Raw genomic sequence first — 17904 nt, 5'->3', positions numbered from 1 at the left:
CCTTTGAGAAGCAGCAGGATTTTCTCGGGAGCACCACAGATGTGCAAATGCTTTCATTTTCTTGCCTGTCCCAGTGCAGTTCCTCTAAGGTGCTGTGGGCTCGGGGCTGCTCCATTGCCCAAACACCCCTGACACCTGCCTGCCACCCCAGCCCCTCCACTGCCCCGGGGGACCGCTATCTACAGCACCAGGAGATAAAGTGACATCTGGGAAGCCTTTCTAGGTCCCCCCAAGCTGCAGATTGAGGGCCTTGCTGCTTCATCTTGTGGAGCTGTGGAGGAGGGACTGCGCTGGACTAGCGGCAGCAGCAGGGGAGGAGGAGCCAGAGCTGGCACGGAGCTGTTCCTGCTTACAGGGAGCGGATTAGCACCTCTCCATCTCCGTGTGCTGGAGGGGCTGCCCAGGGGCATGGTCTTTTCTCTGAATGCTGCCGTTCCCCAGGTAAGTTTCCCTCCGTCCTGTTGCATCTCCATCCCCTGCAGCTGGATGCAGCAGGAGGAGCAACCCAGGGACTGCTCCCCAGCTGTGCAGGGCGGGAGCTGCTGGGGGAGGTGAGGAAGGAGGTTGCATCAGGGTTTCCTTACGCCTTTTTTCTGGGTGACGGCTGTCGCTTTTTGTTTAAATCTTAGCGTTAGTTGCTCTGGCAGTGCTGGTGGCATTTTGTTTGCGTTCTTTTCTGGGCTGTGTGCGCGCAAAGCAGAATGTTGACCGTCACCAGGGCAATAGGGCTAAAAATATCGGCATGCACATGCTGCCCGTCAGTCATCTTTTGAGCCCTGCTCTCCCTCGCTTTTCTTCTCCCTCCTATGAAAAACAAGTAAAATCAGAGGATCTAATAAAAACTGCTATAAAAAGCCTTTCTTTTTCAACAGTAAGGGAAGTATATTTTACAGAGATGTACTCAAATAAGCCTGGTACTGGCTGGTTTCCACAATACAAGCCTTAACGGGGCTGTGAGTTCTGCCACATGGTTTCTCAATCCCTGATTTTGTTTGCACGGAGGGTGACGTTTTGTTTGCTTTTTCCTCTGTGTGTATGTGTTTTTTCTTGTGTATTTGGGGGCTTTTTTGTTTTCTTTTGTATGTGTGTTGTGTTTTTTTTGGGGGGGAGGAAGGTTGGTTTTAAAATGGGCCTGTGTTTTGCTTATGAACTAACTACTTGCTTTGAGCTCATTCATCCCACTTCCTATCACTCAAAGGTAGCAGCAGTAAGAGCCTGACAGGATGAAGACCTGTCCCCCAAAGCCCAAAGGTAGAGCACACGCTATCACACTCCTCCAATCCCACCTTGAAACAATCCCTGCCCAGCAGCAGAGAACCCCATCCCCTTGCTCAGTGAATCTTTCCTCTCCTTTATGCCACTGTGAGCAGGAGTCATGGTCAGTCTACAGCACTTCTTCTCTGCCGCTCCTTCTCGGTCACTCTCGTCCCCTGTGCTGTGGGGTCCCACCCCCGGGATGCAGTCCTTGCTGAACTGATCCGGCGTGGGCTTCCCACAGGCAGCAGCTCTTCCAGAACTGTGCCAGATGTGGGTCCGTACCACGGGGTCCATCCCTCAGGAGAAAACTGCCCCAGCACGGGTCCCTCACAGGCAGCAGCTCCTGAGGAAAACCGGAGGAAATGGTTAGTGAAGGAAAGGAGGGAAGAGCTGGTAGCTTGCTGATGCTTTCTAGTCCAGTGACTAGACTGGCATTTGTGGATTCCTGGCTCCAGTGCCTACGCAAAATCTTGAATCTTTCCTGGAGTTTTAGATCTTGAATCTTTCCTCTGAGGAAAAACAGAAGTATCACTTATGATGCTTTTAAAAAAAATAAAATAAAATAAAGACTGCCACTGCTATTTGGATCCACAAACAGTAATTAAAAATGTAGGAAGGTACTGAAAGTAAATATCTTCAATTCAAAAAGAAAAGAGAGCAAAGCCATTAAATTGGAATGCACTGAAACTATGGTTTTGTATTCTTTCTCTACGCCTTAGCTACGTCTCAATCCAGTTTCATATCAGAACAGCTCAAATAAAACCACCCAGGTGTTAAAACAGCCCTGTCTTTGCTCAAGAGATCTTTCCCAGATCTCAAACGTATTATAAACCCAAGGCTTGATAATTGTGAGAATTAGGTCCCTGATTTGCTTCCAGCAATTCATCAAGGAAGGAATTTGTTGGCTCAAGCATTCTGGCACAACTTGAATTGTGTTTTATACGGCCAGAGTAAGGTACAGGGCTTCAAGAAAAAGCTGTTAGCATTGATAGGTAGTCGGTGGAGCTGCTGTGACAAAGAACTCTAGTAAAGCCTTGTCTTCAGACATGTGCATGCAATTCTTATTAACTCAGACTTGTGAAGTTACAGTAAATATCCATACACAATTTCATTTAGGACACTGACATATCTCTTGTTACCATCAACAGAACCAGCAATGGACCATTTAGTCTAAGTAAATACAATGATAATTACCCACAGTCAGCTTGGAGATTACTATCCCTCTCTCTGAGAAGTATCTTTCATTGGATATAAGCTGTAAAAAAGAGCCAGGTTTTCTCAGCCTTGTAGAATGCAAGTTGTATATATTTCTAATCTTCAAATTGGGCTGTGAGGTTTGTGGGTTTTTTCACCTGTTTTATAAGGAAGAATACAATATCATTGAAAAGTTTTGTGTATGGAAAATAATATTACTTCTGTAACTTTTCTATCTTTGTTGCTTTCATTAGGTTTGCCACAATGGTGAAAGAAGATACGTTAAATGAGAATGAGGATTCTGAGCCATCCCTATGTGAGAGAAATAGCATGATTCCCATGCATGAGAAAAGTGAGGTAATTAATTAGCATCTCAAAGTACAGCTTTAGTTAGAAGAACCCTCCTTTTCCTTTCTCTTTTCTTGCTGCATCTGTTAAACTGCTGAACAGAATGCAGAGAGAAATCTGTGGGAATTTCTTATCATTAACAGAAGTTCAGTTTTAAAAAGTGTGTTACGTTGGATTGCTGGAAATCACTGGCTACAATTTCAGCCTGTACTAGAAAATAAATCACTGTAAGATTCACAGTCAGCTGTGGAAGAGAATTAAATGGACTTGGGATTGCTTCTCTGCTTTCAAATTGTGCAGATCAGTCTGATTGCTGAAGTTATTCATGTATCTCTTCCCTTTTTTCAACTAATAAAAATTTTAAAATCACAGTTTTAAACTTCCATTATGCACAGTTCTCGTGTTGACTTCTATATCTTTTTTTTTAAAAAAAAAAAAGACTTGCAGCAAATGGAAGAATAAAATTCTTAATAGAAAAGGCACTTTCAGTTAAACACATGGTATTGGCTGTAAAGATAAGTACTGTATGGCATAGCTTTATATGCGCGTGTGGTTGGTGATAGCAGGATCACAGGGTAGAAAACCGAGTAGCTTCACACTCAAAAGCTCACAAGATTTGGTGTTCCAACTGTGACTCTGAGTAAGGGCTATATATATATGAGACAGACAAATAATGGGAAACGTGGAACTGTTACTGGATGAAAGCCAAACCACAGTATAGGCAAGAATTCCACGTCTGTGCTATGACAATGAGCTGACATGAAGTGGAATAACTCTACGGGAAGGTAGATGATTAACTTGTCAAAAATAAGGACCCTAAAACGAAGTGAGGCATATACCCAAAAATGGTCAAAAAGTGCTTTGGCTATGAATATGGATAAGCAGCTGAATTAGTATAAAAGAGCACCTTCAACAAACTGTGCTTCAGGAAACCTGAGTAATACTTCTCTTCTACCTTGGCTTAGCAGCTGAGCCTTCCACCAATGGATCACGTGAGTGATGCTTGCACCAGCCACCTGTGCTGTTTCTTTCATCTTTATGTAATAAGGAGTGGGTTTGGTTATTTTGGTTCAAAGCTTTTTAACAGAAATTATTTAGGAGTTACGATAAAGGTACTGTCTCACTGGGGTGATGCTAATTGTTAACTTCTTTGTGGAATCCAGTGTGGAAGCAGAACCTTATCAAACTCTAGAAAATACCGATAAATGTTTAGCTCATACCCGAGACAATCTGAACCCTGGTTGTTAGTATTGTTTTTCTTCAAGTATTCTTCAGCGTAACAGGTACTATGCGTTCAGCAACAGGAGTTCTGTTAGTCACAGATAAAAGGTAAATGTCCTGCAGCTTCTCATTTGCAGATCTTTGTGGGGTATAAAAACAATCAGAAAATGCCTAATGTGCTACAAAGCTCTGACCTTCCCTGTAGTACAGCGATACTTTACTTCATGTAGTCATCAGTGGACAGGATGGACCTAGCACATCACAGCTGATTGCAGATGTCTGGTGCACCACTACAAATACAGACAGTGCTGCTTCTGAGAGGATCTTACTGCTTTCATTTCAGGAGAGACCAACAGGAGACACCAAAAGTGCCGATGGGAATATACAAACAGAAGAAACTGCTCTCTTGAATCACTCTGCTCAGCAACCTCCAGAACCAATACCAGGATCTTCAACATCTACAAGAACATGGAGGCAAACATTTGCTTGCCCACCCCAGGGTTTACTGGCCCTAGCAGTGACGAACGGTATGTAAAAAAGTGACAGCACAAAACATTTAGTTAAACTGAGAAATGGCAAATGAAGTACTTGTTTCTCTGGATGTGATGATTTCTAACTATTTTCCTTAGAGATAATGACGGGAAATAGCTATTTTTTTGCACATCATACCTTAAACATTTCAGCAGAGGTAAAACAAATATTCGTATTATTTTTGGTCCTCTACCCTGTATTCTGTGTTCAATGTGGCAGATATGTCTTTGCATTGTAAATTGCTTTTATCAGGAGAAAGACCTCCTAATTCTCATCTTAAGTCTCTTTTTGTGTGAGAACATCAAGATGATTATAAACACAGTGCATTTTCCACATGCTAGATGGCTTTTTATTGAATTAAGGCAACAAAAATGAGGCTGTGGTGATAGCTTCCTCTGTGTGGAATAGCCTATATTTTAAAAGCCAAGAATCCTAACTCCAAGACAAATAAATTCATTTTGTTTAAGATTTGCCCTGCACTCTAATCTCACGTAAGAGAATGCCTGGCTAACCAGTTATTTCAGGCTTTTCCAAGCAAAAGATATTTTCTGTGGTTTTGACTGTTTTTACAGTCTCTGCCCTCTCTCAGTTGGGATTCTTTGATATTATGTTTGGAAAACTACTGGTCTCCCATCACTCTCAAATACAAATAAGAAAAGTCCACCCCGATAATGCAATATATTTCCTTACGATTATGAGAAGGGGGATTTATACAACGAACTTTTTTTTTTTTTCCTCCTTCCCTCTTCTGCTTTTATACCTATGCATCTTTGTTCTTGCTGCATAGCTGTAGGAACAGACTTGGAAACCTGGAAAGAGTGTAACATCTTCACATGTTCTGTAACATGTTCACATATCTTTTTTTTTTTTTTCTCTCTGTATTATTCCTGTTGGATTGCTGTACCAAGAGCAGTATCTGTACTACCTTAGGCTGACCAGAGACATGACCTTCTTCAGATATTTTTCCCCTAGGGATAGCAATGCACTGTATGAACATACCTAGCCAAAAAAAAAAAAGAGATACTTCATGAAGTTCCTTTAGAAGTGAGCCTAGAGCTGCAGTCATTAGCTCAAAGACTTGCCAGGCTGTACAGCAGCAGGCTCCTACTGCAGCTGTTAAGCAGTTGAAGGAAAATAGTTGAAATGCAAGATAAGTTTTGTGAAAGTCTTGGCTTTGCTTGGGACCTATTAAGTGCTTTCCATAGTCACCTAAGATTTTTCTCAATTGATGATTTTCTTGTTACCATTTTCTGAAGTATCTTTGTGTCTGCAAAATCAGAACATCGGCTTAAGGATCATTAAAGATTAAATGCATTGCTATGATTAAAGTCATTTTTAAGGTAAGAAGCTTTAATTCTGGGATTTCATTGCACCTTTTTGCCTACTGGAAAAACAAATGTGACCTCATAGTGAACTTTAGCATTAGAAATGATTAAATATGAATATTTCTGTTCTTGTTCTAGTTGCACTCGTGGCCCTGGTTTGGGCTGTGGTTTGGTCCATCACTGGCACCGAATGTCTCCCAGGTGGAAACCTGTTTGGAATTATGTTTCTTTATTTTTTTGCTGTCATTGGTGGTAAAATTTTTGGACTCATTAAAATACGAACGCTGCCACCTCTCCCTGCTCTTCTGGGTAAGACACCCTTCCTTCTTTTCTTCCTGCATAGCAGTGTTGTTTAAACAAGTGTCACCTGCATGTTAGATACGTTTGGATTAGGAATATGCAAACTGCAAAGTCCCCAGATCTGTAGCTTTTCCAAGCGACTTGTGTCTGCTCCCCTTGGAGAAGGTGCAGAACGTCGCAGACTGGCTCAGGTGAAATGGCCTGGATGTTACCGAGCCTCCTCTTTATCCTCTTGGTTAGATCAGGTGTGATATTGTGAAGTACTGTGGTGCCAATGAAACTGGAAAAGGCTGCCCCCTTATTGTGCTTAGTCTATGAACAAGTAGAGCTCTTGATACAGGGAAGTCTTGGTGGCAGAGTGGGCTAAAAATATCTGCCTGTAGCGTGTTTGTGATTTGTAATCTGCATAGCTGGTGGTGTCTCACACGGTAGCACCTCTTAGAGGAGAAGGGCTGGATAGCTTTGTATGTAGCACTGGTCAGGCAGCGTGCATATTCCTGTACTGCTTAGCTTCACGAGTGAGAGCAAATGCAAATGAGAGGGAGGGAGGTTTTGCATGTGGCATGCCTGCAGGAACACAAACAGACTTTTACAAGCAGGGAGTCTGCCCTAAGTAAACATCCACCTTAAAAAAAAAAAAAGTTTCTGACCATCTGGATTCTGCTTTTTTCAGTTCCATCTGTATCTAAAAGCTGAGCTGAGCATGAAGCTGCTTGTCTGACCGGCACTAATGAACAACAGCAACTTGAGCATGATGGCACATGTCTGGCGAGCTGCTTGTGTTAGAGTTCGTTGTTCATATCCATGGTCTTTGAGGAAAATCAGAGCAATCTGAGACAAAAGAAGGAATAGACCATGTCTTTATGGAGTCTTTTTTTTTTATTTTTCCCACTAAAAATACAAATTTTATGCTCTTGCATAGGATGCATAGGAATCCTTGCATTTAATCTGTATTAAGTGCACTGTGGCTGGCTTAGCACTCCGCACATTATAGCGAGCTTCTGCATGAGGGGAAAAAAGGAATGAAATTGGTACAGAAACAGTCACATGGTATACTTCAGGTATACAGTGCAGAGAGGTGTAGCTGGCAAGGTGAAGCAGAACAACGAAGGTATCTTTTAAGGTGGTGAGTTTTTTTCTTTGTGAAGCAGACTTCCAAATTCGTGTAGATCCGGTACTTGGATATCACACTCACACACAAAAAAAATTTGCAAAGAGCATGTGATCATTATGCTAGCCTGGTATAATTGTCACGAGGTACTGCAGACTAATAATAATGCCTTTTTTTTTTTTTTCTGAGAGGGAGTGGGAAGAACAGTGTCCAAAAGTTTAGTGTGTTCCAGGACAAACCAATTCCACAGTCAAGGCTTACAGGCTCACATCAAGCTGTGACCACCCTGAGCACAGTATTTATTTACTTTCTGCTTTTTTTTTTTTTTTTTGATTTCCTGTTTGTTAACATGATTAATATGAAATTACACAATGAAAATGCAGGTCCCAATGACTCAAAGATACAATCAACCTTTACAGACCTATAGATAAAGTTACCCTTTTCCATACTTACCTGTATCTTTCCAGAGCTCCAGTTCTGATAGCTTTGCAGGAAGTCTCTGCTTAAAAAGTTTTGCTAATATTTGCAAAAGGTTGGATCTTACAGGTAGCTTAAATAAAGGATAAGAGCAAGTTCCTGATATTCTCCCCTTTTTTCCCCTTTGCATAAAAGTTGTATTGCCAGAGCATTTTAAAATCTTGAGTTGGTCCATGATGAGCTGTTTCAGCTAATTTTCCAAGGAATTCAGCATTATGGTTCCTGTGATCGCTGCATTTCTTATACCTAAAAGGATTTTTTTGAACAGTTTCTAACATCTGAGATAAATATACAATATTATTACATGATCTTACTCTTTTCATTTTAAAACAAGCTGACAAGCAAAATATGTTTAAGGATCCAGAGCTGTTTTTGCTTATGGTACGTATGACCTGCACTTAGTGAACAAATTTGAATTCTGTTGACTCTTGCTAGAGTTAAAAAAAAAAATTAGCTACAGCTAAATTTATTTATTGTGTTTTAGACGTCTTTCATTGCTTTAAGCATCTCTGTTTCGAAGTACCCGTCTCTAAAACAAGGCTAATACAGAACCGGAGCTGTTTCTTTGTCTCTTATATATCGCACAATGTTTATTTTAACAATTTGAGGTAAGTTTTCATTGCAGTCAAACAAATCATTTGACAGCAGTTTGTTTGCTTTCATTTAAGGGATGCTACTTGCTGGTTTTCTCATCCGAAATATCCCATTCGTTAGTGACATTGTCCAGATCAACCTAGGCTGGTCTAAAGCACTGAGGAGTATTTCTCTTTCAATTATCCTGACTCGAGCAGGACTTGGCCTGGATCCAAAGGTATGGCACCAGCCGTTCATCTGGGGTATAAAGCATAGAAGAGCCCTCTAAAAAAATGCATAATTAAGTATTTAAAATTATTGACCTGTTCCGTCTTAAAGGATTTGTGAATTAGAGCATTACAGAAAGCATAGTTTTGACTTGTATAGTCTCGTTAATCAATATTGGTGACTGGATTTATAGAGTTGGTGAGCAATCTAAAAAACACCTGAAGGAAACTGATTTTATGACTATTTACCCCCCCTTGCCTTAAAGAAACGTCCTTAATTTTGTGAGCAGGGCGTTCTGAGGACACACAATGCATCATAGTCTGTCAGGAGGCTTTCACACTGCCTGACAAACTACCTGTCATTTTACACTGACAAACTAAAACGAGTAATGAAGGGAGTCCTTATCCTGGAAGAAAAATGTTGTTTGTGCTGACACAAATCAAACAAACAAACAAAAACTTTTGTCTTTTTCACTTTTTCCTTTCTCTTTTTTTAAAATCATTGCAAGTTTTATGCCAGTATGTTAAATTTAAAGATAATTCCAGATGTACTACAGAAACAGTGCTTCACAGCACTGTAATGGCCATAAATGCTTCTGTGAACAAAATAGTTTTCCTCCACATGCTTGAGGAATTCATTTTCCCTAATAAATTATTTATAATTTTATAATAGATAATTTGTAATAAAGTTTTATAATTTATAATAAGTTATTTTCCCTAATAAATTTATATTCCCTGAATTAATTAATAAAAGTTTTTGCTGGATCAAAATCAGCTGAAATAAAGCTGTGCCATATTGGCCCTTATCTATTTAAGTGGCTGTTTGAAGTTTATAGCAAACTTAGTTTAATTATAGCTAGTGCAGGTCAACAAATCTGATTTTTTTACCCACAATGAAAACTAGGGAGTTTGATTTTTCAGCTATTTAGGAAAACAGGGTTTTGTCATTCCTGAAATATATTATGGTTGTTCATTTTATGAAGATATCGAAGTTTGTGTATCTTGTATTAGCGTGTCCTGTGCATTGTTACACACAGCTTGAGTGCCCAGTTACACGAGATTGCTTTTCTTTCTATTCCCTGACAACGTTTTTGGCCAAAGGAATTTCATCTTTGACTCATTTGTCTCCCATGTGGCAATCGAAACTGTCATTTGGACTCCATATGTAGCAAGGCTTTGATGTGCTTACAATTGTTCCTTGTGTAATTGAAGCCGTGAAGACAAAGATGTCAGTTGCTCTGGTGATTCTCAGCCCTAATTATGCTGGGATAAACTGCGCCAGTAAAAACTGCAACTCATTGTGATTTTTTCCATGTCAAAATTTAGGGACTCGTCCTAGCAGAGTCATGGTTGTGACTAACTGCTAAAGGCTGCTTTTAGAATCGGATACTCATTTTTAGAGAAGTTTTTGGATAGAAGTTGCAGAGCCAAAAGGAACTTACTCTACTCTGGGTATCGAGTGAGAGTCAGCTGAAAGAAATGCTTGGCTCCTTTCTCTAATTTCAGGTAGTTTTAACTGTTCATCATTTGTTCAGATTTGGGGATGATTTTTTGGGGTGCTCGTGCAACTTATGGGAAGAAAGCAAAATCTTCCGTAGACAGAGTCAGATGGGTTAAGGGAACGCTTTTCAAATGATACGTTGCTCAAGCCTCTCCTATGTTGTTTGCACTGCACAAGAAGCCAAAGAATCCTCAGCTTCCCCTTCCTCCAATGTGCAGGGACCTTAGGAAACGTGTATTTGGTGGGTTTCACTGCCACACTTGTAACTTGATACCCAAATTCAGTTGTGCTTGAGCCTGTCTCTGGCATGGGCCATGTAAAAAAAATAATATCCCACACTTTGGCTTAAAGGGAATTCTTTCAATAAACTGATCAGACCACAAACTATTCCTCTTTATGAAGCTAGGGGTACTGATGCTAATGTTTGCATTTGCTTTTATATTGTAGGCTCTTAAGAAACTCAAAGCAGTCTGTTTACGGCTCTCTTTCGGACCATGCCTCTCAGAAACATGCACAGCTGCTGTTCTCGCCTATTTATTCATGCATTTACCATGGCAATGGGGATTTATATTAGGGTAATGTACTCTCTTTTCTCCTGTATGACAAAGGTGCCTATTTTCATGCTACGGCTAGATGATCCAAATGCAGTTAGTTCTCTGCCAAGCAGACGCCTCAATTTAATGCCAGTTAGGAAGCTGTGCTTAGCCCATGTGGTTGTTTGCTTGTCTGGGTCTGTGGCTAATTTAAAGGTCACATTTCCAAGCGGTGGAGGAGTACTTGCATCATTTTTCTTCTCTGTTTGTGATCTGGGCATTACAGAAGGAAGAAGGATGGTGCAATCCCTGGGTTTTTAACCACAACACAAAGGGCTTTTAGGGACAGAAAATGATACTGCAGTTTTGTGCTCAAATGCAGAATTTCCCCTTTGAGAGATGCACACAGGACAGCCTTCTGTCACAAGTTGAGGATAAGGATATGGCATCATTAAATTTCGGAGTAATATCCTTGAAGAGGTAACATTTTCAATCTAGGTTGTATCTAAACTGGTGGACTCAGGCCAGACCACGTACTAGAGCAAGATGGATGCACTCCTCTGCCACGTGCTGAATTTTGAGAAGGAACTGGGCACTCAAATTGTAAGCGTGTCTAGACCAGGTTCCTAAAGTGGACAACCAAGGCGTGTATCAGGGAGTACAACTGTGTAAAGTCAAATCTTAGTCTGTGGAACCCTTTATTTGGAACACTGAGTTACACGGTCAGGAAGTAAAATCTGACTGCGAATCTGCATGAAAATATCCCTGCTTGTAACGAGCAGGGAAACGGACAATATCTTATGTAAAGGTCGATGTGAACTTCAGGAGAGAGATCAGAATGTTCTGAAGTTCTTTCTTTCTAAGAGAGGCTGACACCATGTGTTTTCAGTTTCGTTCTAGGTGCAGTCTCTCCTGCTGTTGTGGTACCCTCAATGCTGATTTTACAGGCTGGGGGATACGGAGTGGAGAAAGGTGTCCCAACTTTGCTAATGGCAGCTGGCAGCATTGATGACATTCTGGCTATTACAGGCTTCAACACTTGCCTTGGGATGGCTTTCTCTTCTGGTATGCTGCTTAATCTGTAGGTGGTGACATCCAGGACAAACTGTGATATTTTGAGGCATGCATGCTCTGTTATGACTGACTGGTTTGTATCTTAATGACATCTCCTTGTCAAGTTCATGAATGGACTTGAATATTGATAGAGAAATTACCTGTGGTCAAAAAAGTGACTTCATGTGACTCCATCCACTCTGAGTTGTGGGTCAACTTTCAAAATACATTTTTTTTTCTTTTTTTTTTCTTTTTTTTTTTTTTTTCCACCGTCTACTCCCTCAGCTGCTGAGTCTGGCCCCTGTGTATCCAATATAGGTGCTCCCAAAGTTGCACTGTGTGGTTCTTTCAGGCCCATGGGTTCTCTCCTGACCCCTTCCCTCAAGTAATTTAAAGCTGAAACTGTCCTAGAATCACCCTCACAGGTCAGTGTGGTGTCTGTGTGAAGGGTCTGTTTAAGGGTTACTGACCACACTTTTCTTTTGTCAAACAGGTTCCACTCTATACAATGTGCTCCGGGGAGTGCTGGAGGTTGCTGTTGGCGTAGCAGCTGGGGGGATTCTGGGAATGTTTGTTCGGTATTTCCCAAGCCATGATCAGGTAAAAAAAATATATAAATAGTTTAAAAAGGCTGTTATATAAGAGATTCTTCGCTAAGGGATGCTGTTCTTATGTTATCCATTTTCAAGTTTCATACGAAGCTGTTTTTTGGGAAAGCAGTGTACAGCTCTAACAGCTTCTAACATTTCAAAGCCTGTGGAGCAAGGATGTGTTTTAAAGATGATTACTTGCTTACTGCAACAATACCAATGTGTGATCTCACAGGCCTTCCTGATGCAGAGCTTGGAGCCCAGCTCACCATCCTGCTCATTGAAGGTGGTGGTAATGTTCACATGTAAAGGGAAAACCTATTTCAGACAGTAGAATAATCATCAATTAAATTGATGTGCAACTCATTTACTTCTCTAAAATGTTTCCATTAGGCCTAAGATAAAATAGACTACGGGCTTCAAGTGATCAGGCATATTAACATCAATTAGAATGTGTTACTTCTGATTAAAAATTATGCTTATATAAAGTGATAGATGGATTTACTTTCAAGTATAATTAAATGAACAGAAAATTGTAGAAGTAAATAGATACACTCTGGATTACTGAAGTCAATTTCCAAAGCACCTATTGCCCTTGGTGGGACCAAATTTTCTTAATAAATAACATGAGAAGTGTGGCATGGAAGCTAATCAAATAAACAGAAATGGAGGGCAACAGAAGAGAGACAAATGTCTGCTATGAAACTGGAACAAATAAAACTAGCCTGACTGGCAGACATTTGACTTGTCCTTAAAAACATTTAGTGGCATGGATTTCACCCCTCCTTGTATAAACTGTTCCAGCTGCTTGACTGTACAAGCAGAAAATCCAGTTATCATAGAGTTGAAGCACAGTGGTTAGAATCATGTTCCTTGTGATACAAAAAGTATGTTGGCAATAAGCTTCCGGATGGGCAGAGGAAAAGAAATGTTGAATTTCTGAAATTTTAGTTTGCTAGGAATAAGTGTCAAAAAAAAAACTTTCAACACAACTGAGGAGTTCAAGTCTCATTTGAAAGCTTCAATTCCATCACAACAGTGCCCTTTATTGCTTTCAAATTAATAAGCATAGACTTTTTTCTCAATTTCTAAAAAGAAATTTACTCTGTTTCTTTCTTTTTTTCCTTGATTGCAGACATCTCTGTCATGGAAGAGATCGTATCTCGTACTTGGGCTGTCCATGTTTGCTGTGTTTGGTAGCATCCGCTTCGGCTTCCCTGGATCAGGAGGGCTCTGCACATTAGTCTTAGCTTTTGTTGCTGGTGTGGGATGGTCTGATGAAAAGGTGAGTGTTTACGTAAAGAAGCATACCATACAGAAACTCGTTTGAGTGCACAGTTTCACAGAAGTTTGAATTTCTGTCAGAAGTGGCAGTGGTGCATTTATGAAACTTTAGGGGGAATACAGATTAAAAAAAAAAAATCTGCATTTATTCTGGAAGTCTTTTACATTTAGTGCGACAGAAATTTACCATGGATGTGGATAAGGTAATGAATACTGACAGTGAAATGCTCACAAGCTTTCCTTACACATCAGCGCAATGCCTTTTAAGCCCCACAGAGATTTAATTGTCATGGCACTTGACTAGGAGTCCAGAGCTTTGTCCCAGAGTTGTGTGATGGTCTCTGTAACCTTAAGTGGTCATTTTAAGGTAAGATTTACTAACAGGTATCTAAATACGGTTGTGCGCACGGCCTGAATACCCTGAGCTTTTGTTCCTTGTGATTTTGGGAGATGAAATGGAAAGCATTATCCAACCATTTTTTCATCTTTCCCAAATCCTTGCCAGTGTATTCTGAACAAATGTAGAGAGCAGGATGCCCACACTAAATGGTGATATACAGCCATGCAGAAACCATACAGAAGGCTGTTTCTGAGCCACTTTCTCTTAGCTATGAAGCCTGCTTCCTCTTACTGTTGCTGCTCCACTGCATTTCTGTATCTTGGCACATCTCTTTTGCTTGATGCCACCAACACTTCATGTTTTGAGGTCATCTTTCTCTCCATAGCTATAGCCTTGAGACATGCAGTAAAGAAGGTGAGAAGAGAAGAAAGGAAAGGGAATCAGATAGATAATTATTCCCATCTAGACACTAACCCCAGGAAGATCTCAAGGTTTGTTAAAATAGCAAACAAGAAACCGTGGTTTCTGTTTAAAATACTACATTGTTGTCCAGTTTTAAAAGAAGGGAATCTTGAGATTTAACTACTTAAGAGCAGTACAACTCATAAAGCTCACTGAAAGCTTTTAAGCCATTTCAGAAGGAAGGTCCTTAAAAGAGGGTATGCAGTTAATAAATGCTTAGCTTAAATTCTTTTGATCTGTAGGTGAGACTTGTTGGTTGTAAAGGTGATGACTTCAAATGCCATAGCTCTTTTTGTCAAAACAGCCAGAGATGTCTGTTTACTGTACACTCAGTATTTTACCAAGATTTTCCTTCTGAGCCTCTCAGAGGCCACTGCCTCATGCTGTCCCCAGTGGAAGTTACTTAACAAATGATGTCCACAGAGAAAAAGGAACATTTATCTGCTTCAGCAATAGTGGGCTGTAAACAATCCGAAACAATGCTAACATCTGTAAAGAGGATTGCTTTTCTTCCAAAAAAAAAAACAACAAAGGGTGAGATAACAGGGAGAAGTGCGGCAAATAAAGAAAAATGTTTACAGGCCCATGTATTTCTACCTTATTTTCACTAATGTTGCAAAAGTTTTTGCATTGCAGTTAACTACCTTTCCACTGACTGAAGAGCACGTTGCAGGATCAGTCCCAGAGAGAACATGAGGGACAGGACACATCTGGGTCTTGGATTGATTCAGTAACAGAGCACTGCACTTGCATTTTCACAGACTCCGGCCTGTATGTTCATTTGCTATTGCAGAACCCAATTAATTAAAAAAGAAGTCTGTTAGATATGCTGCATGTATCTCTTTGTATAAATGGAAGGGTCCTGTTTACCTTAGCAGCAACTTGTTTTAGGAAAAGTGTCAGGTGTAAAGTTCAAGCACAAGCAGAAAAAATGGCTTTGCAGTTATATAGTACATCATGTGAATTTCAACACTTTTTACTGGTATGGGATATCAGGCTTACTCCGTCCAGTTTTGCTCCTGCTCACATGGAGATAGGCTTCTGCCTGAGTGTAGTATGAGCAGACTGAGGTCATTACTGACATTTTTGAGGGTCTGACTCTGCTCAGGTACAAACAGAAGGACAAGTGTAAGCATGCAGTTACCAAAGGCTCAGAAACTTCATGGCAAAACAGCTGAAACTGCATCTTCCTAAATGCTGAAATCAACTGTGCTTTATTCTTCTAGTCTGCAAACTGCTTTGTTACTGTTCAAACATCAGTCACTTTTATTTCTCTTCTCGAGATAGCAAACATTTATTTTCTGACAAAGCAAGACACACTCTGACCTTCAAATGGTACACAACTGATTTTGAATCATTTAGTATTAGGTCAGAGTAGCAGTTTACCATAAACTGTCTGAGGAGCAATTCTGGACTATCTTCATGATAAGTTTTCACTTTGTCCTTTGATTAATTAAATGTGTGCGCTTGATTTTTATATTTTTTTTTGTTGATGAATTTCAAGATTATTTCTTGTTTTCATTGCAGAGGGAAGTAGAAAAAATTGTCGCAGTTGCATGGAATATCTTTCAACCTTTTCTTTTTGGTTTAATTGGCGCAGAAGTATCTGTAACATCTCTTAGACCTGAAACTGTTGGTAAGATCATTCGCTAGTTATCCAGCTTTCATTACTAGCTTCCAAAAAAATCTCTGTGAAGGAATCTAAGTAAAGCAGTATATAGCTGACAAAAAAAAAATGTAAAAAGTGAAATCATTGTAAAGCTACAGTTTTAGGAGCCTTATGCTCCTCAGGTACCTTTGCACAGAAATAGTGAGAAGTATGTGTCTTTGTTACAGGGCTCTGTGTTGCTACGTTAAGCATTGCCCTAGTTGTGCGAATCATAGCAACGTTCCTGATGGTGTGTTTTGCTGGGTTTAATTTCAAGGAGAAGGTATTTGTCTCGTTGGCATGGATTCCCAAAGCCACTGTCCAGGTAAAACAGTGCATCATCACTTTCATTCCAGGCTACATCTATTGTCCTTAGCACGGCTCTTCCTAACCAGCACAGCAGTAATCACGGAGAGGATCAGGCCTCTTAGCAGCAGAGCATAGTAGAGCAGTTTAGAATATGAACTCTCCACTAAGTCTGCTTGAAAGGGGCGTAGGGGACCTTCCACGTGAGGGTGTTTTGCTTACATTCGAAGTTGTACTAATAATAGTGAATTGTACATACAAATACTTCAACAGGGAAAAACCTTATCTCTGCTATTGCAGATCATTGTACCTTTACATACAGGTTTTGAGGACTCTCATTTCCCTCTTAAACCACATTCTGTCTGCTGAGACAGTCACACCAAAGGCTCAGATAGGGTTTTCAGTTTGTGGTCACTTTAGTAAGGGGTGGTCTGACGGGCTTATTGCTAGAGAAGCCTCAGGCTGTTTGCATTCCTGCTCAGTGATCAGTCACTAGAGCTTTGCCTCAATAGCATGATTATTTGCAAGCAGAAGTTAATAATCAGAACAGGCGAGGATTATTGCAAGATTTGCAAACTAAATATTCAGAAGCTGCTGCTACTAGTTAGCCTGCTGTCAGGACACATTCTCGAGGTGAGGAATTTTAAGAGCTCCAACATGCAATCTGCTGGTCATGCTGTCTCCAGAAATGGCATAACATGTCAGCTAAGCTCCTCCACAGGAGGGACCCACCCAGATAAATTCATTAGCTTAGGAAATTCACAGTGTAGCTAACTGAAAATTGTTCTTCTAGGGCTAATAGAGCCCTTACTTTTCTATGTACTAGAAACTAAGGGGTTTGAATATGTTAAAAATTTTGAATTTATGTTAAACGTGGACCCTCATGTTAGATGTGGATTTGACCTTTTTCCCTGTTTCATTGGTAAAGGTTACTTGCTCCATTTCAACAGTGCTTCCTTTCCTACAGGCTGCAATAGGTTCCCTTGCCCTGGATACAGCAAGGAGTCATCAGGATGAGCAACTGGAAAAGTATGGAATGGACGTACTGACGGTAGCTTTCTTGGCTATCTTGATCACTGCTCCAGTTGGAGCCCTGGCCATTGGCTTGGCAGGGCCCAGACTTCTGCAGAAGGCACAGACAAACAACAAGAAAGATGAGGATGGTGCCGAAGCTGGAGAAGAGGCAGAGGCTTGTGAACCTTCGTGAGATGGACATCGACAGGAATATGGTCCTTCAGCACTTACACTTTTGAGTAAACACATTGTGCCTGTAATCTTTGTGGAGGAAACCAAAACAAGTATTGGTTATATGTGCAATTTCAAAAGCAGCTCTGGTGGAGTTTTATAAAATATGTCAAAGTGTTGATAGTGCCTTAAGAGATGAACCAGCTAAACACATAGGCTGGTGAGGCCGTGAGTCACTCAGAAGTTAGCAGTCAACAGTTACTTGAAACGTGTGGGTGTGAGGCCAGGGAGAGGATCAGAATTGTTCAGGCATGGAGTGGAGTCATGAGGTGGATAAACAGAAGAAAATGGAGACTAACGTGAATAACTTCTTGATGGTTGAAACCGGGCTGTAAGATGACAAGTTCAAGAGCTCAAAGAATGCAACTATTGAATTAG

At 40.5% G+C, this 17904-nt stretch overlaps 1 protein-coding gene across 4 annotated transcripts; it reads left to right on the top strand.

Moving 5' to 3' along the window:
- The first annotated feature begins 273 nt into the window (after window positions 1–273).
- On the top strand, window positions 274–17824 carry SLC9B2 (solute carrier family 9 member B2). Of its 4 annotated transcripts, XM_068681848.1 has the most exons (13): window positions 330–441; window positions 1499–1622; window positions 2706–2808; window positions 4364–4547; window positions 6015–6185; window positions 8433–8575; window positions 10513–10640; window positions 11488–11663; window positions 12145–12251; window positions 13377–13526; window positions 15855–15963; window positions 16164–16300; window positions 17249–17824. In XM_068681848.1, exons 3-13 carry the CDS (start codon window positions 2716–2718, stop codon window positions 17486–17488), a joined length of 1638 nt encoding a protein of 545 aa, XP_068537949.1. In that variant the 5' UTR covers window positions 330–441; window positions 1499–1622; window positions 2706–2715; the 3' UTR covers window positions 17489–17824. The 4 variants fall into 4 exon arrangements, with proteins under 4 accessions (XP_068537948.1, XP_068537949.1, XP_068537950.1 ...); XM_068681847.1 differs by lacking the exon at window positions 1499–1622 and having other exon boundaries at window positions 274–441; XM_068681849.1 differs by lacking the exons at window positions 330–441; window positions 1499–1622 and adding an exon at window positions 1699–2591.
- The last annotated feature ends 80 nt before the right edge of the window (window positions 17825–17904 follow it).

This window comes from Anas acuta, chromosome 4, assembly GCF_963932015.1.
Source record: "Anas acuta chromosome 4, bAnaAcu1.1, whole genome shotgun sequence".
NCBI lineage: Eukaryota > Metazoa > Chordata > Aves > Anseriformes > Anatidae > Anas > Anas acuta.
Note: the sequence above shows the minus strand (reverse complement) of the source record. Positions and strands in the feature narration are given on the sequence as shown.

What these genes read in the sequence shown, in the direction of transcription:
- SLC9B2 (XM_068681847.1), top strand. An exon ending in GGCCCTAGCAGTGACGAACG is followed by an intron (nt 4,548 to 6,014) that starts GTATGTAAAAAA and finishes TTCTTGTTCTAG; the next exon opens with TTGCACTCGTGGCCCTGGTT. An exon ending in GACTTGGCCTGGATCCAAAG is followed by an intron (nt 8,576 to 10,512) that starts GTATGGCACCAG and finishes TTTATATTGTAG; the next exon opens with GCTCTTAAGAAACTCAAAGC.